The following is a 24,835-nucleotide window of genomic DNA, read 5'->3' on the forward strand; positions in this document are numbered from 1 at the left end:
AACGGCCAGAGCCTAGTCAGACCTAACATTTCTAATTTAATTAACAGAAAAGTATGCAGGCCCGTTTGCTTCTTTCTATGTCGTGGCGGCAACGACTCGGTGATAAGGCAGAAACAGCAACAGAATGGGTGGTGGGGTCGGTCTGGTGGGAAATATATTCCCCATTCTCCTGAAAAGTGAATCAACGTCGATGGAAGAAAGAGGCCGCTGGTTGGTGACACAAGCGCACGTACAAGCCCGTTCTGAAGCGCCAAAAACGAGTTCCGTTCTCGTGCCAGTACGAGCGATTACGTTAGTAGCTGTACGCCGAGTCGTCAACACAGATGCAGACTAGGTTTGGGCACGTGAAAAGTATTCAATAATGTTTCTGGACGAAAGTAACACTTGTAGTTAACCCACCGCCAGGCCTTTAGAATGACTACTGAGTAAAAATTTCAAGCTTCGTTTATTAGTGCTTATAAATAACAGTTCCTTATTAAAGCGGGTATTCGCAGGCGCGCATGGAAATTGTCAAAGCATAAAAGCAAATTAGAGAGGAAGTCTGGCAGGAGTTTCGCAACGTTTATTGACATTTCTTCCCCTTGAAGGCACCCCAACAGGCTGGTTTACTGTAAATAAAAAAAAAATCAATGTGTGATGCAACAAAGCAGTCGCGGGGCAAGGTCACTGGGGCGTCGCATCGTCATCATCATCATGACCTGCATATGTCTACTGCACGACGAAAGCCTCTCCTACAGACCTCCGGCAGCTAGTACTGCATGTCTTGCGCTGCCGGAATCCATTACTTGCCCCCAGGTTTCTCTTATCTCATTCCTTCAACGAGTTGCCTATGTTCGCCCACTTCTAGACGTATCTCGGAAGCCATTCTGTTGCCTTACTGATCAGTCCAACTCTACAACTTGAGCTAGGATGCCTTCCCACCTTGTTTGCTGCTTAAATCAAAGATGCTTGTTTCCTATTTATAAACGTTACTTCTACCGTTCTTGTTTACACGGCTCGTCGGGCTAGCCTAAGTACTCCTTCGTGGTGTTCATTAAGTTCCAGGTTTTGCCCTAAAAGTCATTAAAACGGAACTAAGCATTAGTTGTTGAAGTTCCTTTTAGTGCCTGCCGAATGCAGCCTATAGACCACACTAATCCTACGCCTGATTTGTTTCTCGTGGTTTCTATTAGCACTGGGAATTAGCCCGAAGTAGGTATATTCGCCCACCATTTCTGGCACTTCACTACGTGGGCGAGAGGGAGGTTTTCTGTGCGTTCATTTAATGCAACTTTCAAGTTCTCGATAATTATGTTTAACTCTACGACTAAGCTTGGCGAGTGCAATCGTCGCCCTACTTTGTATCTAACCTACACTTCGCGTTAATGTACGCCAAAAGGCGAACGTTGCTTCTCCTCATTTGGCACTAGATTGTAGTGTTGTTGGTGCGGGTAACGAATCTCGCAAAACTGTTCTTTGAACGCTTTGTATTACCCTCTGATAACAATGACCGTATGTCAGAGTTATGCGCTTCGAGGTTAAAAAAATGTAATTTGGCGCTCTCTGTTGCCCATCATCGCAAACTGTCAGCGACATATTGGTTTAACTTCAACCATCGACCGTTCTGAACTAGGATACCTGTCGTTCCTATATGAACTCCTAAACGAACACTAAAGGTGGTTCACGAAATGCTATTCTCACGCGCAGACAATCTCACGCTCGCAGGTAGTTACATACCCTTATTACACGCTCATCTTTCTCAGCCACATAATAGCGCGCTTTGCTATGTGCCTTATCCTCAGGATTACGTTGCGGCTTGTTCCTAACGTGCATAATACATTTGTATAGGATGCGTGACAATAAAACGACCGCCATTTAATGACCCGATCACAGGCGTCGCTTTTAATGCAACGAGAAAGCGGGCGTAAACAATCACCACAGAGTTTTTTTAACAACTCACGTCGATCCTTCATAATCTTGGGACAAAGTATACAAGAAATAAATGCAGTGAGCGGCAGCGGACACCATGTCCATTTCTAGCAGCGTCTTAGCGTCATCCTGGGTAAATGTTGCGCCAAACAGTTTCGTCGATGAAGAACGGTTGCTTCGGTGCTTTTGTTTTCATAATTCATAACAGGCTTTTCGTCAGTTACGACATCTTACGAGGGAAACGGATAAAAACGTTTTTACAGCTAGCGCGGTCTGTGCGACTAAATTCGGTTTACAAATTCCTTTCGTCCGTTCTTGTACGTAGGTGTACGACCAACTTTCCGTAGTTTGGCAAAACACTTCTGGTCCCTTGGTAATTTGTTCTGAAAGATCCCCGTTTCAACTGGCTGCGGGCCAATTGCCAACAATCAAAAGCATATGCGAGATTGAAGGGGTGGGCAGAAGGCGAAAAATTGTACCAGTGCCGGCGTGGCGATACTTTGGAACAGCAACGCGCAAAACACGCAAGCCGCTTTGGACGGTGAGCGATGAAGATAATCAGACGTACACAAAAACAGCTCGGTAAATACATCCAAAAAGAGCAGATCTATGCATCCATTATGCCAACGTAATTGGTAGAACAATATAAAATTAAATAACACAACAATGGGCATGTTTAAGGTAATAAATGAGATGCCGAGAGAGCAGGAACGTCCGAACGATCCCACCCGTCAGTCAGGAGTGATTCGTACGCGGCAGCCGTAAGGGGAGAATTCTCGGCAACCGTGCCAAGTCTCTAGGGACACAGGCGCCCCACGTATCGAGCGAAACGCAATTCGGACGTAGTAACAACCGGGCTGAGAAACACAAGTCCGCATTAGCGTTGTAAACGCGGCGAAATCACAGAACAAACGGAATCCGCCAACACATCGTCACGTCACAGCCGCCATATCCCGGCAGTAACAGAAGTAGGCGAAGTCGAACAGGAGCCGATAGCAGACCAGCTCGGTGCGCTGCAACTGGTTTCGTAGCTCGACCATCTCCTTGGCGGTCGTGTAATGCGCGCTCACCGCGTTCCTCACTTCACACGTGGACTCAATGCGCACAGAGTTAAAACCTTCGACGTGCACTCGACGCACTCCGGCGGTTTGCGCGCAGGAACCGGTGAGGTAGGCGTCCTCGATGGGAAAAGGCTTGACGTAGCCCGTGGCGCGGTACAGGGCCTTGACGACGTCTCCGCCTATGACATAAGCTGATCCGCCGACGTAATCCGGGTAGAGCCTGTCCGGGAACTCCTCGGGAGTCACGTGCCACTTGTTGGCCACGTCACGTATAGGCTCGGTCATCTGGAAGAGCTTCCCGTAGACGGCGTCGCCTGAGCGAAACTGCATGGCGGCGAAGAAGTTTCCAGCGTTGAGGTAGGTGTCGTCGTCCACCTTGACGACGAAGCGCGCCCTGGGACAGTAGCGTATCGTCCATCGGAGCATCATGACGGACTTGAGGGTGACGTTGCGGTACGTGTCGACGAAAGACTCCTGAATCACGTCGCCGTGCACGGAAGCCTCGCTCTCGATTGCCGACTGGAGCCGGGAGTCGTTTCCGGCTCCGAGTAAGAAGGCGAGGCGGTTCGCCCCGAAGGCCAGGACGTCGCGGCCCCAGGTGCTTCGGATGGCGTCACGTCGGTCCACATTACCCATCGCCGAAGAGATAAGGAATAAATAGTCGATACGCGGGTCGGTTGATGCGTTGCCGCGACAGAGCTTCTCCTGGTTGATGAGGTACTCGAACGGATGACTGTACAGGCGCTGGCTCGGAATGGTCCGAAGTGACAACTGCTGGAGCCCGACGTCGCCATGGCGGGACGCCGCTGGGACTTGAGGGTAGGGCGAGGGTCGGCGCCACGCCAGGGTGGAGTCCCGCGCTGCGCTCCCGCTCATCGTGGCGGCGAAGTGCGCCACGGTAACGAGCACCGTGACGGTGGCCACGCAGGCCAGCGTGACGCGGGCCATGCGCCGCTTTCTCAGGGACCACATGGCGGAAGCCTGCGAGACACAAGGGAGAGAAGAAGTTAGAACATGTCAAACGGCTGTACTGTGTATACAGCTGTACGGGACATCGGTCATGAAAGTTTATGAAGCACAGGGTAAACGCTCACATTAAACACCACAACGTATCGATTTCTTTACGCGAGCTACTTACACGAGGGAGGGGATGCCTGACGTTCCATACAGATCTATCAGTGCCTGCGGTCACGCAGCCTTAGGTTTTGTGATCGGTAGTACCTATCGGTATTATAGCTAATAAATGGCGATGACGTCTAGACTGAGGGGACAAAAGAAAAGTTTATTGAAGGGCAAGAAGTGAAGTAACTTGGTTTCATTACCCATGGAGTAATCTAACGTGCTTGCGATACACGCTTTTCCCTGATTCGTTGAGCCAAGCGGCCAGGGAAATTTTGGAGCCTCGCGAAATTCACACATATCTCCTCCCGCACGTTCCAAAAAAGTAAACAGCGAACAAACAGCATTTTCTCCTAAATCATACAGTGAAACTTCTTATCTGTACCATCGTTCGACTGCTGCCCATATTGGTGAATTTGTTTTCATGGACTCGATGGCCCTGTGCCATGAATGCGGCAGAGCCAGCGCGAATGTGCATGCCGAACGCCGCGACGACGACTGCTCAACGCGAGCAGCAGGTCCCGGACCTTCCCCGTACAAGCGAGAGAGGCGGCAAAGAACAAACAAAGAGAGAGACAGAGCAAACGCCGCAAAGTAGTCATTACGAAAGCGTTATCGCTTACTATGGTCCCTGTTCTGCTCTCCCGGTTTCCGTAAATCCTGTCGCCACGGCGCGGGGCCCTCCCAGCGACTGCGATATAAGCCCCAGGCGTGATCTAGAGAGCGTTGACAAAAGCGCTGAATGAAGCGCGCTGAGTGCCACAGTTATGGCCCTACACGGAGAATGGCCGTCGTTGTGACGGTTTAGATAAAAGCACATTTGAGCTCGCATGGGAATTGATTTGATTGATTGTAGGGTTTAACGCGCCGACGCAACGCAGGCGATGAGGCGCGCCGTAGTGGAGGGCTCCGGATTAATTTTGACCACCTGGGGATCTTTAACGTGCGCCGAAATCTCGTACACACGGGCGTTTTTGCTTTTCGCCTCCATCAGAAAAGCGGCCGCCGCGGCCGGGAATCGAACCCGCGACCTCGTGCTCAGCAGCGCAACGCCTTAGCCACTGAGCCACCGCGGCGGGTTCGCATGGGAATTGAATACGGTCCACAGGGTAGCAGCGCAATGCGTTGCCACCACGCTACGTCAGCCCTTTGCCGGCACTGGGACAAGGATTAGAGTAGTACGTGTAGCACGGACATGAAGTCAGTCTTTGTTTAGCTCTCCCGGTGAGTCTAACTGTCAAGATAAACATTTCGGGCCTTCCAGACACAATACTGGGATTGAAGCGTCAACCATCTACGAACGTCGTCTACGAACAGCCCCACAGCGGGGTTTTCCTTAATGCCAATCGTGCCCGCGACTTGCCTCATGGGGCCGGAATAATTTTAATGCGTAGTACCGAGTACCCTTGCCGAGTACCCCCACGCCAGGACCGTGTAACGCCCTGCATTTCCACAAAAATGCAGATATCACGGAAGTTACACCTGTAATCGCTATTATAGCGTAAATTGAGATAATTCGTCGGAGGAAATTTGGAAAAACTGAAAAATAGGAAAATAAATATAAAAGAATTAAGGAAAATGACGAGACGTGTAGCGCTCTGCATTTCCACATAACGCAGATTTCGCGAAAGTTTCACGTGTAATCGTCATAATAGGTTAAGGAACAAAATTTTGAAAAACTCAAAAGTGAGGAAAAATATTAAGCAATTACGGAAAATGGCAAACCGTATAACACCCTGCATTTCCCAAATAATGCAGATTTCGCGAATGTCCCAGTTCTAATAGTCATAATAGCGTAAATGGTGATAATTGGTCGGACAGGATTTAGAAAAATAAAAAAAAAATGGCTGCAACAACTCACACTCAAAACAAGCAGCATATATACGCATCAGTAGATAATTCTCAATTTCTGCAGATTTTTTTGTACTTGGGTTTGTTTTTCTCGTCCTCTCCACCTCTGTGCCACGCCAATCTTAACAAGTGGAGTGCTCTGTTTTTCACCGATAGCTGCACTTACGGTACTTGTGTAACCTCCACCGCCGATCTACGGGTGAAGGTACAAGTGTTGCGCTATCGCCCGCTTCAGTAACATCCAAGTCCCTAAATAAAAGTTGTAAACAACATTTTCATGTTGGAAGGATGGGGCTGGTCTAGATGGGAACGGCTAGATAAAATGTGTTAATGGTGCAATGTCTGCCAGCGGTCAGCCGACCCGAATTCTCGGAGAAGTCCGGGACGAAGGCCAGCATCGCCTGTTTTATATCAAGGCGTCGAACGATAGCGCAGCATTTCTGCAGCGACGACGTTCTCTGGTTACGGCGGGAGCTTGACATTCTCATATCTATTTGGACGCCGTAGAACATTAGGCGACGCCATATCGAATAAAGGCGTAGGGGAGGTCGCCTGGCCGTGCCACAATAGTATAACCGTCGGAACAGCACGGACGCAGTCGAGACTTCCCCGTTGATTCCATCTTAGGACCAGGGTCACTCCTTCAAAATCTGTAATGCCTCCACAGATCGAGGAAACCCCGAGCAAGCGTAGAACCCGAAAATGGTATAGGTATGGCCGCGCCTGGCGCGCTCTCGAAAAACTCGGCAGAGTCTCCAGAAATGATATACTAACTGTACATATATTCGAACATGCGTATTACTAACTGGTGTTGAAAGTTAGCGAAGAAGCCAAGAGAAGCGTCGTGCTTCTTATAGACAGCCCGCCAACACAGCCGCTAAGGATGTCTTTACGTCATCGCGACGTGGCTACAGAAGAAAAAAAAAAAAAAACGTTTATGTGATTGCGTGAGTAAAAATGCAATTCAGACTTGTGGTTCAGGCACCAGACAGATGTGCCCTTATGCTAGTATTTTTGTTTTGTGCGCCGCTATGCTTAAAAAACTTTCGCAAAAAAGTGCACACGTTATTTTTCTCTCGCGCGCCCTTTAATCTTGGACGACAAACTCTGCAGCTTTTCCTCTTTCCATGCCCTTGAGAGCTTTTACTACTTCCTCTTTAGTAACTGGACACCGCAAGTCAAGATCAAGTCAACAGTCATCGCGGGAAGTTCCATTTTCCCACACAAATTACGGGAAAGAAAGATTAGAGCACGCTTTGCCTACAATATCAAATTATTTTCAGTCAAGAGAAGTCGACATTATGAAACTGAACCGACAGAAAACCGTCGAAATGTTCGTTTAAAAGTGATTGTGACTATCTTTTGTTTTTAGCGCGTTTTATTTCAATGCCGTATCATTATGCTTATGTATGTTTTTAAATGTATGTTTTAATGTTTTAATGCACGTTTGCTTCTGTGACTGCATTGTGACCACTGCCGATGGGTGTCCGGAGTACCGCCAAGCCGCAAATGTGCGGCTTTTTCTCCGGCCACCCTTTTTCGCTGTACTTCATTTCATTTCATTTCATTTCATTTCATTTCATTTCAAGTCTTGATTTATTTCACGTTTTTTGGTACACAAGGAGGCGGGAGGAAAAGCCACCCAACGGCAGCTTGACGAGGCCCCTGCCTCCTGTAAGATGGACAACATTAAGCACAGTACATACAAGAGCATTCTGTTTTCAACCATAGACAGAAGAATATGTTGTCAATTTTTCAACATTGTATAAATACATACGCACGGAGACATCAAGTACACATGTATGCAAAGATAAAATCAACTTGGCATGCGTGCTAAAATTCCCATGTATCCCGATGAATGCAAGTCAGAAGTGTAACAAGTATATACACCTACATAAAAATGCAAGACAGACCAATACAGTTCTTAATACTTTTACATCGGCATCGATCTTCCAGAAAACACAAAATTTATTTAACAAAATCAGGAGTATGACACAAGAAAATATTAGAAAGTTCAAAATAATGAACCATTAAGGAATAGCTCAAACGCGTGTTTAACTGATAGGGTATCTATGTCCTTCCTGAGTTGTGAAGGTTGTTTAGCAATACCGGTATTTTGGTTCGTAGCATATTATCTGCGTAAATGGTTCTGTTAAGAGAGACCGACCAGAACCAGCAAAAATAAAACTGATTGATTGATTCATTCATTCATTGAAGATTGTGCTCTCAGTAGGGAGGCCGCGCTGTGCAGTTCGGACCCTGAGGACCAGCGACAGCTGGTGGACCGGGCACGCAGGACCGCAGTCGCCACAGGGGCCCTGGACTGAGGGCTTCTCCCGCTTTCAGGCGCGAACCTCTTTCGCTTGAATAAATGTTTCTCCACCATTCCCCTGGTCTAACGTCACTGTTATATAGTCTGCTGTAGAATCGTACCGCTACCTTTATTACCTCGTCCATGTCGTGTGTAATGTTAGCCTGCGCGCCTGTGAGTGCGAACATCCTGTTTTTGCAGATGTCTAGCTTAATTCCTCTTAGTTGCTTTCAAACTTCCTCCTATTTGCAGCGTTTACCCCATCACTGCCATGTTATATTGACGAATGTCGTTTGTTTTACTTTTGTTAAACAAGTTATACTGCTCTGCTAACTCAACTTGATCCACCGTACTTTACACTTTCATGTTGTTACGTTTCGCAATTATATTCCTTCGTTTTCTTAATTAGTCTTTTAGTTTGTTTCCTACATGCTGCGTCTCTTACAGCTGCTGCAGATTCTGTGATTGAGTTGTTAGGTTGCAATTAGCCTGTCTACACTATCCTCGTTCTCCCCGTTTAGAAGCGCGAATTTGTATTGAAGAGTTTTTTTTTAAACTCCTTCGTCCTGGTTCTGACTGACTCCATGCTGGGTATCTTACTTTTCACGAGTTTCCTTCTTTCTCTTTTGAGATTCAGCATTACTTTGCATCTAACCATCCTATGCTCGCTGCTCCGAATCTTACTTAGCACACCCACGCCCTGCGCAATATCTGGGTTGTCACTTAAAATGAAGTCAATTTCGTTTTTTGTTGTACCATTGGGAGCTTTCCATGTCCATTTCCTATTCTTCAGAATGTGTTCATCAACCGAAGGTTATTTCTCTCAGCAAATCCCACCAGTGTAACTCCTCAGCTGTTGCGATTGCCTATCCCAAAGTTTCCCACTGACCCTTCTCCTATTTGCTTCTGGTTAAAGTCTTGCGTTAAAGTCTTCCATCACAATCATGAACTTTGTTGTTCCCTTCTTCATTGCTGATTCCTTGTCCTCGCAGAAAATGTTTACGCCTTCATCATCGGAGTTATCTATTGGCGGATGGGCCTGTACTAACTTTAACCTGTATCGCTTGTTTAGCGTGACCACAACGGGTGCGACTCTTTCGTTAATGCTGAAGGATTCTTCACGTTCCCTGCTATTTTTTATGGATTAGGATGACGTACGATAACATACGGAGATGAATTCTTCCACGTTCCCTGGTACTGCTCTATGGATTAAGATGACATACGGAGCAGAAACTTGGCACCTGACTAAACGACCGGAAAGCAAACTTAGGTCGGCTCTACAGGCCATGGAACGAATAAAGATGACGGTTCAAGTAAAGAGAAAGAAATGGACTTGGGCTGGCCATGTATTAAGACGAACCGGCAGCCGGTGGACAATTAGGGTAAGAGTGGATACCAAGAGATGGGTTTAGAAGAAGGGAAAGGCCAATAGCACGATGGAGGGATGAATTCGGTGGCTAACAGTGGACTCGAGCGGCACAGGACAGGAGCGGTTGCGAGTCACTGGGAGAGACCTTCACCCTGCAGTGGACCTGAGGAGGCTGTTGTTGTTGTTGTTGATGATGATGTTGTTGATGATGATGACACACTCTAAAATACCGGAGAGCTTAACATAGTTTTTATGTTCGACATCTGTTGGGCTGCCATGTGCTCGCAAGCATTTCATTCGTTCTTTTAGAAAAAGAAATCATGTCTACTCCATTTACCTCAGTCCCGTACCCCTCCTAAATTTACTGCCTTTTTGAGCTTTTTGGGTGCTAAAGTGAAATTAAAATATCGCCAAAACCACGCAAAAAAAAATTTTTTTTTTCAGATTGCCGGAATACAGATATATTGTAGCGCAGTGCTCTTTAGGTAATTGGCTTCGGCGAAACTAGGCAAAGGGTAAAAACTTGCTCGGGTGCGTTCAATATACGCCGTCCGATATCACCACTGCATCGCAGGTACGTAGAACTGGAAGCAAAACGAAACGACTGGCCCAAAAAGAGCGAAGTAGCGGCAGATTGCGGGCGCGTGAGGGACGAAGTTCGTGAGCGGAATAGGAGAGCGCGCCCAGAATGGCCAACGGTCATAGCTGGATATCCGTCTCCGCTTTGACGGCCGACGCTGGTGGAATCGAAATAATTTCACTCGGCAATCAAGAAGAGTGCGCCGCGACGGCGACCTTTGACCGAAGTCGCTCCCCGCGGGATCTCAACGGGAGGTCACGTTAAATGTCTGTATCGGCCCATGAGTTGAAGCCCAAGTCCCCAAGCGCAGCGCTTTAGCGACACTGAAAGTTGGGACGAATTGCTATATCTAGGGAAAATAGCGCGCAACGAAAGCTGTTGCTTTCAGTGTGGCTCCAGTTTATTTCCTGTGCAAGAGATTCTTTTCGACCAGATTTAGGGGAAATCCCCAAGGTGGAGTAAGTTTCTGTGAAGGGATTCTTCAAGGGATTCTTTTCTTCGTTCTAACCAATTTTTTTTTACAACCCAGCCTTTTTGGCCGCAAGAATATCCACATGTGAGCAGCGCTTGCGCTGTGCCTCTGTCTTGTTGTCCCGTTCGTCTGCGCGCTGTGTTTTCCATAAAAAAAAAAAAAACATTTTAGCTGCGGAATGAATTAATGAAAGAATAAATAACCGGTGTGCCGCCGGAGAGCGGCACACCGGTTATATTCTAGGCACTATATATGCGCAGCGCGCCCGAAGGAGAGGAAACCGCGGAGAGAGAGAGTACTGCACATGCGCAGCACCACGCGCAGCGCCGCCCACTGGCGGAGTGAGAGCGCGCTGGGCCGCACACGCTCTCACCTGGGCACGCGCCGGCGCCAGTGCGTCTGCCGCGGCTATGACGCAACACAATCCAACACAATCCACTTTAATCCAATCCAAGCCAAGCCAATCAAATCGAATCCAATCCAGTGCCCCTCGCGAGAGAGTGTTCGCTATCGGAGAGGAGAGCGGGAGAGTGGCTGCGGACAACGGACGCACGCAGGAAGGACGGCCGCCGACAAGAGATGCTCTGAGCGTCGCACCTAATAAACCTAACTTCGTCCTGCAGTGGACTTAGTGGGCTGTCGATGATGAGGACGATGACGATGATGAGCGTGCAAAATCCGTACCGTCTCGCTTTCCCAGGTCGCCTCATTACGAGACGGGAACGCAAATGCACAAGTGGGTTTGGGGGTTGGAAATAAATAATAAAAGAACAAAAGAAAGCGATAACCTGGCCCCCTAAATTATGCACAACAGAAAACAATAAAAGGACAACCGCCAGCAATCGAACTTGGGTCCCTGGGGTTATGATACCGGCGTCTATCCGATTGACCTATCACCGTATTTCTCTTGGGTTCGCAGCGCGGCGTTGGCTTTGGACTTTGGCTGAGTTGAAGCGTACTTTGGCTTCGGACTTTGGCGGTTTGGACTTTGGGTTTTAGGATGGTGGATTGTGGATTTTGATTTGACTCAGTTTGCATGAAGAAAGCTTCGCGTTTTAACCATATTTCTCTTAAGAAAGGGGCAGACCCAAGAAAAGCCGGGTTAAAGCTTGTGAAGACCACCAGTTCCGCTGTTTTCTCAGTCTTCGCATCTCAATTTCGGAGGTGGCGGAACTTTTTTTCACCAACATAAATAAATTTTAAACAAAATTACTCTCCGAGGACCTTTCTTTTTGAAAATGGGATATATTGTCTGGCTCGGGCGAACTACTTGCAATTACTTAGAATAATTTAGGGGGCGATTACTTGTGCTGTTACGACGTATTGAAGCGATGGGAGGCCAGGAAGCCAGACTACAAGTTTTTTTTTTTTTTTATCAGGCAAAGAACGCTTCGCACTAAAAATTCCGCCACGCCCGCAAATCAACGCCATCGCGACCTCGCGCCCAGTACCGTAACGCCTTAGCTGCCACACCAACAGAATGGCTACCGTGTAATGGTATTAGAAGTAGGCGAAGGCAAGAAACTGGGTGGGGGAATGAGATAAGAAGATCCGGGGTCAAAGAATGAATTCGAACAACGGAGCATAGCAGCGGTAGGGACGGGAGATGCTTTTGCCCTGCAGTAAAAACACCGGCAGACTGACAACGATGTTGGTGATATGTAGCTACCTAGCAAAAAGAAAAAGAAAACAACAAAGAGAAGAAAGGAAGGTAGATGTACGAGTTAGATAAGGGGGCAAAAGGGCCGATAAAGAGATAAAGGAAGTGGCGAATTGGAGTGCGCAGGGCCAAGGATAGAGAATGCTGTAATCGTTCTTCTGAACTGGGAAGGGACGGGGCGCGGTGTAATGGGTCAAAAAAGTCGCCTCCCGTTTTGATGAGAGGGGTTCTGCGGTTTGGCCGCGTTCCGGACTAAACCTTGTCGTTTTCTATTTTGTTTTGAGAAACGACGCGAAGATCGCGATGAGCAAATTTTAAAAGCTACCATCGGGGGAACTGATCTACATATAAAAGAGCGGAAGGTGACTTCATGAGAGCTGGAGCTTCATGAGAGCTGGAGCGAAGCGAAGTAATGGTTTGTCGAGCCGATTTTTAGCATTTTTTTGTAGCGTGAGCTACACTGGCTGAGATTGAGCAGTTTCGCGTGGCTCCTGGAGAGTCATGCTGCGCATGCGCGAGGAGCAGTGACGTTACACGGCGCACAGAACGTTGCTCGCTGCCCGGCGTCTCTCACACACCCCACGCGCCCAGCGTCTTCGCCGACCTCCGTTCCGCACGTGGCGGCCCGGTCCACTTGATGATCATGCGAGGGGTGGCCGGGTGTGGAACCGATGGCTCGTGCGTCGCAGCAACACCGGCGTGCGCCTGTGGAGCCAGCTTAGCTCTGGGGCGATTGGTGACGCTGCGCCGGAGCCGCTTGATAAATATACATGTATGTGTCACATAATGCGGATACCGTGTGTGTGCCATTGAAGCAGCAATAAGCATGATAATCAAGCTAAGCCTAAACAACCAGGAAAGCTATGAATAACCAGCTGAACCTTAGCTCACGCTACGTATATCCTGGCATAGCCGAGCTAAGCCGTTGCTAATTTTTTTAGCATTTTTTTTCACCCTCAAATCATTCGGTGAACTTGTCACTAAAAATAAATTCTGTTCGATTGATTGATTGATTGATTGATTGATTGTAGGGTTTAACGCGCCGACGCAATGCAGGCGATGAGGCGCGCCGTAGTGGAGGGCTCCGGATTAATTTTGACCACCTGGGGATCTTTAACGTGCGCCGAAATCTCGAACACACGGGCGTTTTTGCTTTTCGCCTCCATCAGAAAAGCGGCCGCCGCGGCCGGGAATCGAACCCGCGACCTCGTGCTCAGCAGCGCAACGCCTTAGCCACTGAGCCACCGCGGCGGGTAAATTCTGTTCGTTTCCTCCGCGAGCGTGTTTCTGGCTAAACCTGGGCGTTCTCGCTTTTGCTCCGAGAAAAGACGCGGAGTTCGCGATAAGTGGTCCTACGCCGGGCATACCAAAGGCAGGGTAGCAAGGGGTGGGGGCGTGTGTTTCAACAGCGTCATCCGGTGCGACTGCAAGATATAAGCGGCAAGAAACAAGAAGCAAATCGCAGCGGAACAGAGTGCCAAGTTCGTAGAGATTAATCTGACGCCTCCCTTCGCACATGCTCATACAGAGCCTCCGTACAAGTGTATAGGCGCGGGGAATTCGCGCGGCTTTCCCATTTAACGCAGACTGGGAGAAAAAAGCTTACATGGGAGGACGAGGCAATGGGAATTAAATGTTTCCTCTTGGCGCGATATATCGTAAGTGCACCTTCGGAATGCCACCTGGGCTCAGCAAGCGCGAGGAAGCTATTCTGCATAGGTTGCGCTTGAATGTGGCCTGCACGGGACATTACCTCTACAAGATGCAGCAGGCATCTTCGCCTTTTTGTTCCACATGTGGCTCACGAGAAGACATTCGTCATGTGATATGCGTGTGCCCAAAGTACACCGTGCACAGACGGAAACTAATATTATCTTTGTGCAGGCAGCCTGATGCGGGACTCGAACTGAGGGCTATTTTGGGACCTTGGAGTTTCTTCGGAGAACAGAACTGCAGAGAGTTTTGTGTGAAAATTTCTGGCGCATCAAATGGCATCTTTTCATTGTTATAGCTTTTTGTTTTTGCTTTCTTTATTTCTTTCTTTCTTTCGTTCTTTCTTTCTTGTTTTTTGGCTTTCTTTCTTTTTTTCTTCTATCATCTAGCGTAGCAAGCCAGCGCAACGGCTCGGCTAACTTCGCTGGTTTTCATTAAAGTTTCTCTCTCTCTATTCCCTCTTTTCACACTCCAGCAGCTTCTGGTGCCTATAGCGCTGGCGAGTGATATTTTTCGGACTACCTAGATTTTGGGACACTCGGATTCTCTCGGCAGAGCTATTGAGTAACTAAGCGGAACTCATTTCTGCTGTTTGAATATTGTGACAATTGCGTAGTCTTCCAAGATTACAAAAATCTTTGCTTTGTGATGTAACCTATGGCTCCATCGAGCATAAATCCGGTACTGAATCGCTGAGATCCCACCCTGCAAGCAATCATGCTAGCCCCTTTTAATGCTGCGGTCGCGGCTTTAGCAAGGCAAATAGCTCATTTAAGTTCTAATACCTATTTTAATTATGCTTCCAAACGCATAAACCAGTAACAAAACATTGCTAGGTACATTGACCAATTGATTCACACCAAAACTCTGAAATGGGCATTGATAACGCGAGCAGGTGCTTTTAATCTCTTATAACGAAAGAGGGGCCAGACATTCAGTACAGTGATGCGTATATCCCAAGCCGGTGCGCCAAACAACACCAGGGTTGGGGTGAATGAAACGATAAAATATTTCCCTATGATAACACGATCAAGAGATACGGTTATCACTCAATAACTACTTGCTCTTATGTACTATACAGAGCAAGTAGTTACTGAGAGCGCATGCGATCTTTCAGCCACTGCTGTCTCAATGTACTTACTCTTACCTTGCGGTACTTTAGGGCAAGTAATGTACCTTTTGTGTACTCCAATGCCTGGAGTAGCCAGCTCCTATTTGGGTTGGAGCTAAACTCTCCAATAAATAATTATTTCTCTCATCTCTCTCTCTTTCTTCTTAATTACTTTTGGAATAGGAGGCGATCAGTTTGAAGCCTAGCGCAGAAGCATTGTGTATACGGTGAGCTTTACCATGAAACAGATAGTCATGTCGTCGCAAACACAGCTTGTTCAACGTGCGCTGAAACAGGCCAAGGCAGCGCACCTAAATGGAACGCCCGAGGCTATACCTGTACCCATACAATGAGAAATAATTTCGTTCAAAGCTGCGTAAACAGAAACTACAAAGAAAGAGTACTACTCAGCTTCGTGAGAATTTCAAAAGAAGCCCGTTAACCTACCGAGAGTGAATTTCAGCTCGGTACACCTGTCGCGCACACAGGCACCCCGCTAGACGTCCAAAGCCCGACGAGATCACAAGTGTAGATCAGGCGCGGCTAACTGAAGCTGGGCTCAAAGGGACTCGCTGCTACGTGCAAACAAAAGGTCTCGCCATGCTATAAAAATTTAATGGCACTCACACTCATAGCAACCTCATATACGATACACGCACTTAAATAAAAACACGAGCGCGGCTGTTCCGACTGGTATGCTGTTATTTCCCTAATTGTTCTTAAAATAGGGTTGACCTGAAAAAACGCAAGGGTCACGCGTCAAGAGAAAGCAAACAAATGGCTGACATGCCACGTTAGCCAAATATGTGCGCGAGCATCAGTGCGTGAACAGGGGCGACAGTGCCAACAAACAACGGGGCGTAGAAAGTGTTGCGGAACGGGCAATTGAATATTCAGGACAGGAGGAAAGCGAACATGCAGAGGGGGAAGGTAGGTATGGAGTTTCCGTAACAGAAACAGGCAATCAACTCGAGTAAACGCATTCTACGCAGGATGTTAGAGAAAATGGCTAAGCGAAGGCCTACCAACACCACCCGGCTAGCGAAGGCCTGTAAGCTCTCTTCTCCGCCTGATTTTTCCGCTGTTCCTGTAGTTAGCTAATTGCGCTTACACTGACGTCGCTTAGTTTAAACGCATTAAAGGGATACCATGTTACCGGTTTATACTATTGGTGGTGCAGCACTAAAAGCATACCCGTGGCCTACACTTGCGGCTTTAGGGGAGAGAGGAGAGGGGCTTGAATAGTGGGAGTGAAGGGCGGCCCATCCATTATGAATCCTCTCGGTCACAGAAACGCCGGGACGTCGAGCCCTGGGGTGAGACGCACCGTCACCCCAAGCAACGAGCTCGGAAACAAAACCAGCAACACGGAACGGGCCAGCGGCGGGCGACGCACACCTAGGACAAGCTGGCCTCCGTCATTTGCTAACATCTGCGGCGGCTAGTCACTATTGTCTGCTTTTCCTCCTGTTCTGCTTTTTATGTCTCTTCCTCGTTTTTTTTTTCTCTTTCGTGCCCCGCCAGACATTGTTACTGGCGCGCGGCCTCTGTTCCGCCTGACACAACAATGCAAGCGCGAGCAGAGCGGTGGAGACTCGGTGCTGGATCGCGGTTGTTGCGTGGAATGAGTGTTTTTGAAGGAAATATTGGGGACGTGAGCTTTATTTCCAGCGCATACGTGTAGAGATGGCGTAACCAGGGCATATTTGGAGAGATGGCGTGAACCGGAAACCTAAACGCGACGAAAAATGTTGAAGCAAGCTTGATCACGCTGACATGCAGGGTAGGAACCAGATGATGTGTTAAAGGGACACTGAAGTGAATTTGTCAAGCTCCCGTTTTTGCTTGCACTGCGTAGACTGGCTCAAATTAGCACACTTTTCATCGTTTATCAGGTTGACAAATCGGTAATTATTTTACAAAGCGCGAAAGAAGAAAAACTACCATGCGCGGTTTGCGGCGGCCGCACCAACTAAGGCTGTGACGTTGGGAGGAGGGGCGCCGTGATTGGACGATGCCCAAGGTTAGCAATCACACAAGTTTCGGTTTCGGTTTCGGTTCTGTAAAACATAACCAATGGCGTTGTTGGATGGGCATTCTCAATATCTCAGTAATCATCGTACCGCGCTTCTGCCATGTTGTCGGCTGCAAAATGCACAAGATAAGCCTCCCAGGACGGCTTGTAGTCGTAGCATTCACTAGCCGAGACCTACGCAGTGCATGAACGCCCTCCGCGTACCCGCAGACGCCCAAATGTCATGCGCTTTTCCCCCATATTTGGAGCTTGCCTCCCTCATGCCTGTATCGTAAAAAGCGTGTTCGCACCAGGCCAAGGGTCTGTTCATTCTGGCCTGTGCCCACTGCCTGCAAGCAGTCGGTGCTTATGGCAACAGCACGCCAACGAGAACTCGCTAGCGCGCCAGTGCCAGCCTGCGCGCGTTTTGTGAACTAGTTCGTGTAGCCATGAACGTTGCGGCCCAAAAAAAGGTGAACTCAATATAGAAAACATCGGCGGAAAACAAAAAAGTTAATTTACAAAAAAAAAAGCACGTACCCGTGGGGATTCGGACTCGTGACTTGCAAAACATTTGCAGTGACATACCTAGCGCCCCAGACCTCTGAGCCACGGAGCGGGACGCGAAGGATATGCTAATATAGGGTATATATTTTATAACCAGTTTACACTTTTATTTAGTTTTGGCATTTTAAGCAGCTTAGGTGACTATTTGTTGTACTGCGATCGTGCAGTAAGCGTCGCCCGAGTTTCCACAGTAGCTCACGTCTAGCAATTGCATTTCGTAGACGGAAAAGCGTTCGCAGATGCGTAGTCGTGCTGCTGACCGCTGTGCTTGTTCGCCTAGCGCAAAAAAGTGCTTCCCGCGCCGTAGTTTTACGCTGTACGGTAAAAATATCAGTTAATTTTATTTCCTTAGTACCTATATTGACTTCGCTGACTCTTCTCCCGCCTTCAAGAGGCCTTATATTTTCCTACTGGCGTACCAGTCAGCGAAGCGTCGCATGTGCGCTTGTGCAGCGCTTGTGTGAAGCGACCTTGACTTGGAGCTAGATACAGTGTACAAACAAACCAAGTAAAGAAAGGCACATTCTTCCATTCACAGACGTGTCCTGGCTTCGTTTCAACTAAGCGAACGAATTGCGACCAAGCAATTTTTTTTAACCTCCTTGATTGCGACGACCCGCCGGCGGCCGGCGGACGAAACGCTGGGCCGACTGACTCTGTCGGCCGGGGAGCCGTGCAGTAGCGCAGCCATGGCGCAGCCAATTGCCAGCTCATCCCCTCCTGACGTCACACGAAAACGCCGCAGAAAATGGGCGAGCGTAAAGAGAGGAGGACAGCATTTTCGAATTAGTTTTTCTACTAAATAAAATCGCGTAAACGCGCCTGGAGTGGTCGAAACATGGCCTGGGGACTCCGGACTACAATTTGCGCTAGTAATCCCGCAATGTTTACATATCACTTCAGTGTCCCTTTAAGTCGGAGTTGATACAACTTGTATGAGCTCGGTCTGCTTAAGGTAATTTTTCTTGCGAAGGTCTTATCGCCAGAAGTTGAGAGGTTGAGATATCACGCTTTCTGATAGATTCCTCCCCTTTCGGGAAACGTGTGGGGTCGTAGCCAATGCAGACATGGGGGTGGAACGTCATGAGGGATAAAAAACAGCCATTCCAAGTTTCTTGATTGATGTCCTGTGTAGACAAGTGCACTCTCAGAGCCAATGCTCAGGAGAATCGTTAAATATATCGGAATTGTTAAATATATGGGCTCAGAAGCACCCAACAACGATTAAGTATGAAAAAGTGACCTACATTTTGTTATGGTGTGCGAAGAAGAAAAAAAAAACTTGGGTTCACTTGAAATTGTATTGGCTTGATCTGATGACAGGTTTCCATGTTACATATATATGTTAAAAAGCGGTGCCTGCGGTGAAATCGCGCCCTCGTGGAAAGTCGTATATATGGGCCATGCACGATGTTACCAGTGTCCTAGATGCATACTGGTAACTTCCATGTAGGATGGCAACTGGTAACAGTATACTTTTGTCGCAGTTTGGGGGTGAGAAATTTAGTAGATGCATGACGTGAATACAAAGCGCGTGTAAGGCCGCATTACTGTCGTGCCTGGCTTTCCGTGTTTCTCTCGCTTTGGCGTCTGTCAAGTCGTCGAGAGCTTTCTTCTCTACACGGCACTAAGCATTGACTACCGGTGATTGACAATGCCCGAGGAAACTGTATCTCCGGGACTGTCAGCGAGGAAAGCTGCGAAAACGAAGTTGAAGTTGAGAGTACTGGCTTCAATTCCACATTGTTGAGAACCCACTAAATCCTGAGCAGCCACGTTATACTTCTGAATACATGTGACATTTTTCTCTGGTATTTTTTTTTTCAACGATAGCTGAAGGAGGGCCACTGTGCTGTTTGTGTTGACACCAATGAAGGGGCACCAACTGTAAATTATATAGTAGTACAAGTTCCCTTTAAAGATGGTCCTGTAACCTATTCACTTCTATGCAATTAAAGCAGCATAATTAATCCGCCATCGCCGTATTGAGACGGAAAGATGCAGCCTGTTTGCTGGTATGGTGGTTTTGAATGGGGAGCGTAATACGTTTGATAAACTACAGGTTTTCCCGCTCAATTGAAATCAACCGCCATACAATTAAATCCATGCGCCAGCCACTTTAATCCAAGTGCCATCTAATTTATTCCAAACACCCCTAATTTAATCCAGGTGCCAGCGAATTTAATACAAATACCAACCAATTTAACCGGTCACCAACCAAATTAATACAGCTCTCAGAAGGTTGTTCAGGAGTGTTTTGTGCGAAATTAGGCGCAGCTTTACTGACTTTGTTGCGCGTGGTGTGGGGAAAACGTGTTTTTTTTATCCATTATGTGCAAAATATCCTATGAGCGGAGCTTAATGAACATTTACTAGCGCGCGCAGACCAGGAGATCGGTCTTGTTTGACTGTTGGTGCCGTGTGCTGATCGTCTGCGAGATCGTCAGAAGTATCGTCTGCTCGCGTATTGTTACGCCAGCAGACTTGCCAGCGTAGTATTACGCGAGCAGACGATACTCCTGACGCGAGCAGGCGATATTATAATTTGGAAATAAAACTTAGCACGGCAGAAAAACATTCATTTATTGAAAATCAGAATGCAAAGGGCATTTACGTAATGTGTTTTATCAAAGGAACTTTTGAAGGCATTGTTACGCGAGCACCAGACGATGCTCCTGACGGCAGTTATCGACGGCGCTCTCGCAAACGATAAGCTCACCGCACGCGGCACCAGCGGATCGAAAAAGACCGCTCTCTTGGCTTGCGCATGTCCATTAAGCTGTGGACATAAGGGATTTTGCACATAATGGATCAAGAAACATTGCGTTTTCTCCACACCACACGCAAAGTCCGCAAAGATGCAGCTAATTTCGCACAAAACACCCTTGAACAACCTTCGACAGCAGAATTAATTTGGTTCGCGCCAGGATTGAATTGGTTGGCACTTGGATTAAATTCGCTGGCACCTGGATTAAATTAGATGGAGTTTGGATTAAATTAGATGGCACTTAGACTAAATTGCTTGAATCAAGGCGGAAATTTGGGAAGAGTCGGAATACGTTCATCTTGCACAGCCTAAAAGGACGGGACACGAGTAAGCGTTTGTAGTGTCTACTATTTACTCGTGTCCCGTCCTTTTACGCGGTGCAAGATGAATTGGATATTAAATTGGCTGGCGCCTGGATTAAATTAGATGGCGATTGGATTAAATTGAGCGGAAAAACCTGTATTCTATCACGCAAATACAGTAGGACAAGGCAAATAATGGAAGTACTTACACAAGGACAAGGGAATAGACACACACAAGCGCCTTGCGTCTGTCTACTCGCTTGTCCTTGTGCGTGTTCTAGTCAAAAATACATTCAATCGCGGTTTGAAAACAACGTTCGCTTCACGCGGCTTCGCAGACGCAAACGTGCTTTCTATTACAACTCCGGGATCAATGTAAACGGTACTGTTGATGAAATGAACCGCACTGTCGTTATATACGGTCCATGCTTGAAAAAAACTGCATCGTGACTGCTGCAAAAATAATTTATAACCGCAGAAAGTAATGACGCTTATTTCGCTTGTCTCTAGGCCAATGATTTGGTTGCTGCCTTAGAGTGTGCGTACAGTGACTATAGGACATTTAGAACGGACCGCTGCGAATACGGGGCTAAGCAACATACACGGAGGGAGGCGCTTCGTCCTGCATGGGTATTTTTTCGCATCCCTTCGCCGTCGCTCCTGACGTACACTGGAACTATCCGGGCCGTTGTTCCGTGGGGAACACCGATGTTGTGTTCCTGTGGAGGTACCCATGCTGAACTGCGCTGCACGGGAAGCTCACTTATGTGTGAAGGTCATATCCCAGTCTAAAATCACAACCGGAATACCGGAAAAACCTAACAAGAATTCCTGTCGTACGAAAAAAAGCTTTGCTGTGACAACAGAAGTCCTGTTGTTACGTCAAAGCTATCTGTTGTTACAACACACATTTCTGTCGTAACAACAAAGTCAACTTTCTCAACGACAAACATTCCTGTAGTCGCAACAGAACTTCCATTTACGCTACTCTTCACAATGAGCAATAGCTTTCAAACCATCTGCAACTAATGATGGAACATCAGAATCACGGCAAGGCAGGAATTCGGCACGACTGAACATAAAAATCATGACACGAATACGACACTCGACGGAACACCAGAATCACGACACGACAAGAATACGACAAGACGTCAACGACACGCGAAAATACGACAAACTACAGAAATTTTTATTGTCGTCTTTCTGAACGTTGGGCGTCGGCGAATTGCATTTTCAGACGTTCAGGCACTCCAGGGTGCAGAGCAATGCAATTCCGACTACGCCAACGAAATGAAATAGCCGTTTTCCTTAGTGGGAAAGGGTATGAACCAACGTCAAACACAAACGACCTGAACCCAAATGAACTTCTTGATTATGAATTTCCTGTTATAATGCGTTTTCTCCCTTGCGTGCTCACGAAAGGGAGAAAAATGGACAGAATTGTGCAATTTGAAAGCACAAACAATAAGACGTCTAACCGGTGAAGCGAGCGGCAAGCTAGTGCATGAGATCTCACCGAGAGGGTTACACTGATTGAGTGATTGCAGGGTTTAACGCGTCGACGCAACGCAGGCGATGAGGCGCCGTAGTGAAGGGCTCCGGGTTAATTTTGACCATCAGGGGATCTTTAACGTGCGCCGAAGTCTCGTACACACGGGCGCTTTTGCTTTTCGCCTCCATCAGAAAAGCGGCCGCCGCGGCCGGGAATCGAGCCCGCGACCTTGTGCTCAGCAGCGCAACGCCTTAACCACTGAGCCACCGCGGCGGGTGAGAGTGTTACACTTATTCATGTTTATATATATTTTGCTCTTTACATACAAAAAAACACCGCAACAAGGGCTAGACTCGTTCCGAGCAGGAGTAAATGACCATAGATGGCCAGGTTTTTCGCATCGCTACAAACAGACTCTGCCCTGATTCAGACACAATAAGCAATGAATATGTACACCCAGGGGCAAATTAAACTGGATTAAAATTTTTTAACTCGAATCCAAAAGTTGTGCCGTATGCTTCTGCCTGAATCCCATTTTCCCATGTACCAGCCACTATAATGAAGCGCAGTAAGAGTGCTGTCCAAGAATACCAGGGCCAAACCATTATTTCCCCTCCCCTAAGCATGGTTCTTTTTTTGTTTCTCGTGTTGATTCATACTTTCTTGTTAGCGTTTCTTTTTTTCGTGTCTGTACAGCCAAAACCAAGCGAAAGGCAAAAGCGAAATGATCAACCCGGGTGCCATTATTTAAAGATCTCGGTTCATTTTACCCATCTCATTATTAGACAGGCGATATCTAAACAATTATACACATTGGAGCGACTGGCGTCACCTCTTCCAGGTCATAGAGGGCGCAGCCCATCAGCCAGCATGCTCGGCATGCCTAGTTTGCTTTTGTTGGAACACCACCGCGGCTGAACGCACGCGCACATCTGCATTTATAAGTTAAGATTCGCCAACATGATCTGTTTCTCAGTATTTTGCCTGCATGATGTGGCCGAATTTGGATGGAAGGCGGAGATGGATCATTTAATGGCTTTCACAGGTTTGTTTTTGGCAGGCAGGCATATGTTTTCCTTATACAGTAAAAGCTCGTTAATTCCAACTCGAAGGGAACCATAAAATTGATAGAATTAAAAGCGGAGTTCGAATTAGCGGGCGGGCGCTGGAATGAATGGACTTCGCGCCACACCGCGCGGGAAGAACACAAAAAAAGAGACCTCTGGAGACCTCTCTCAATGCGTTATCGCTCATTGGGCGCTACTCGATGTTTGTGGCAGCTGATTTTGTAAATAACGTTCATGGAACTTGAATAGCGAACGGCGCCGGAGGCGCGGCGCCCACTGCTGAAGCGAAATAGGCTGTCGGAGCAACGTAGCGCGGGCGCTACTCTATTGTTTTTCTGTTTCGTTGTTTTGCATCTCTGGCAAATTTGATATGGTTTGGATTTGCAACACATTGTAATCACTCTGGACCGACTTATTCTGCGTAGAGCGAAAGAAACCAGTGGATCCCAGTTCCAACTAACCGCTCTGGATAGCGATGCGTTCGAATGATCGAGTTTTTCCCATTGAAGTATACAGGGCTGTGCGACCAGGGCGTCAGTTCGAATTTAACAGGAAGTTCGAATTAACCGAATTCGAATTAACGACCTTTTACAGTGAATAGATGCGTGTAAAGAGAGCATGTTATCTCGCTGGTTTCCCCTCGCATTTTCCAGTTGCGACATTTCTCTCAGCGTTTCAACTCGTACGTCGGGAAGTTTTTCGCAGGTATTACATAAGCTGTTCGAAGAAAGTGGCTGTGCGCGTTGGTGCAAGGCTGGCAAGTGTGCATGTCGAGGGGTTTCGCAACTATTGTGCAACGGAGTCCGTTAATCCGCTTTCGCAATGCATGACCATGCAAGTGGTAGGGAAAAAAAAGGCAGAAAATTGGCGATGGTTGGGATATTAGTTTGTAACTTTTTTTTTTTTTTCATTTGCTGGTTTATGTAAGCGTTGTTGCATCCAAGCGTGATATACTTTTGGACAAGAATACAAGCACGGCACGCTTTTTTTCAAATCGAAGGGAATTGCAAACGAATTACTGAAACCCCTGAAGAGAAATAGGATGCGGTCGAGTAACGCGCATGCGCACATTATATAACCGCTGTCTCTTCGTCATCGACATCAACATCACGACCGCCACCACCACATCACCACCATTATCATCGCCACACTTAGTTGCACTGTAGTATAAAGGCCTCCCCCATATATTTCCATCTCTCTCTCTCTCTCTCTCTCTCTCTCTCTCTCTCTCTCTCTCTCTCTCTCTCTCTCTCTCTCTCTCTCTCTCTCTCTCTCTCTCTCTCTCTCTCTCTCTCTCTCTCTCTCTCTCTCTCTCTCTCCATGAAATGTGGTCGTTATATCAGTAGGTAGTTGTATATCGACTCGACGTTTAAAACGCGCGCAAAATAGCGAATATGTTGAACAACTCCTTCAGTGACAAGTTAAGCTTTTTCGCTTCATGAAGGGACGCCTGCTGCTTGCTTACGAACGA

The 24,835-nt window shown here is 47.5% G+C and overlaps 1 protein-coding gene across 5 annotated transcripts in view; it reads right to left on the bottom strand.

Moving 5' to 3' along the window:
* Window positions 1-426: 426 nt before the first annotated feature.
* Window positions 427-24,835, bottom strand: part of LOC144178495 (beta-1,3-galactosyltransferase 1-like) — a 93,755-nt gene continuing 69,346 nt past the window's right edge. For all 5 annotated transcript variants that reach the window (XM_077706397.1, XM_077706399.1, XM_077706396.1 and 2 more), the window contains one exon: window positions 427-3,950. In XM_077706397.1, the coding sequence (XP_077562523.1) occupies window positions 2,841-3,950 (1,110 nt within the window). In that variant the 3' untranslated portion in view covers window positions 427-2,840. The remainder of the gene's footprint in view (window positions 3,951-24,835) is intronic.

The sequence above is a fragment of the Haemaphysalis longicornis genome, unplaced genomic scaffold (genome assembly GCF_048455015.1).
Source record: "Haemaphysalis longicornis isolate Haplotype H1 unplaced genomic scaffold, Haemaphysalis longicornis Haplotype H1 scaffold_4, whole genome shotgun sequence".
Taxonomy (NCBI): domain Eukaryota; kingdom Metazoa; phylum Arthropoda; class Arachnida; order Ixodida; family Ixodidae; genus Haemaphysalis; species Haemaphysalis longicornis.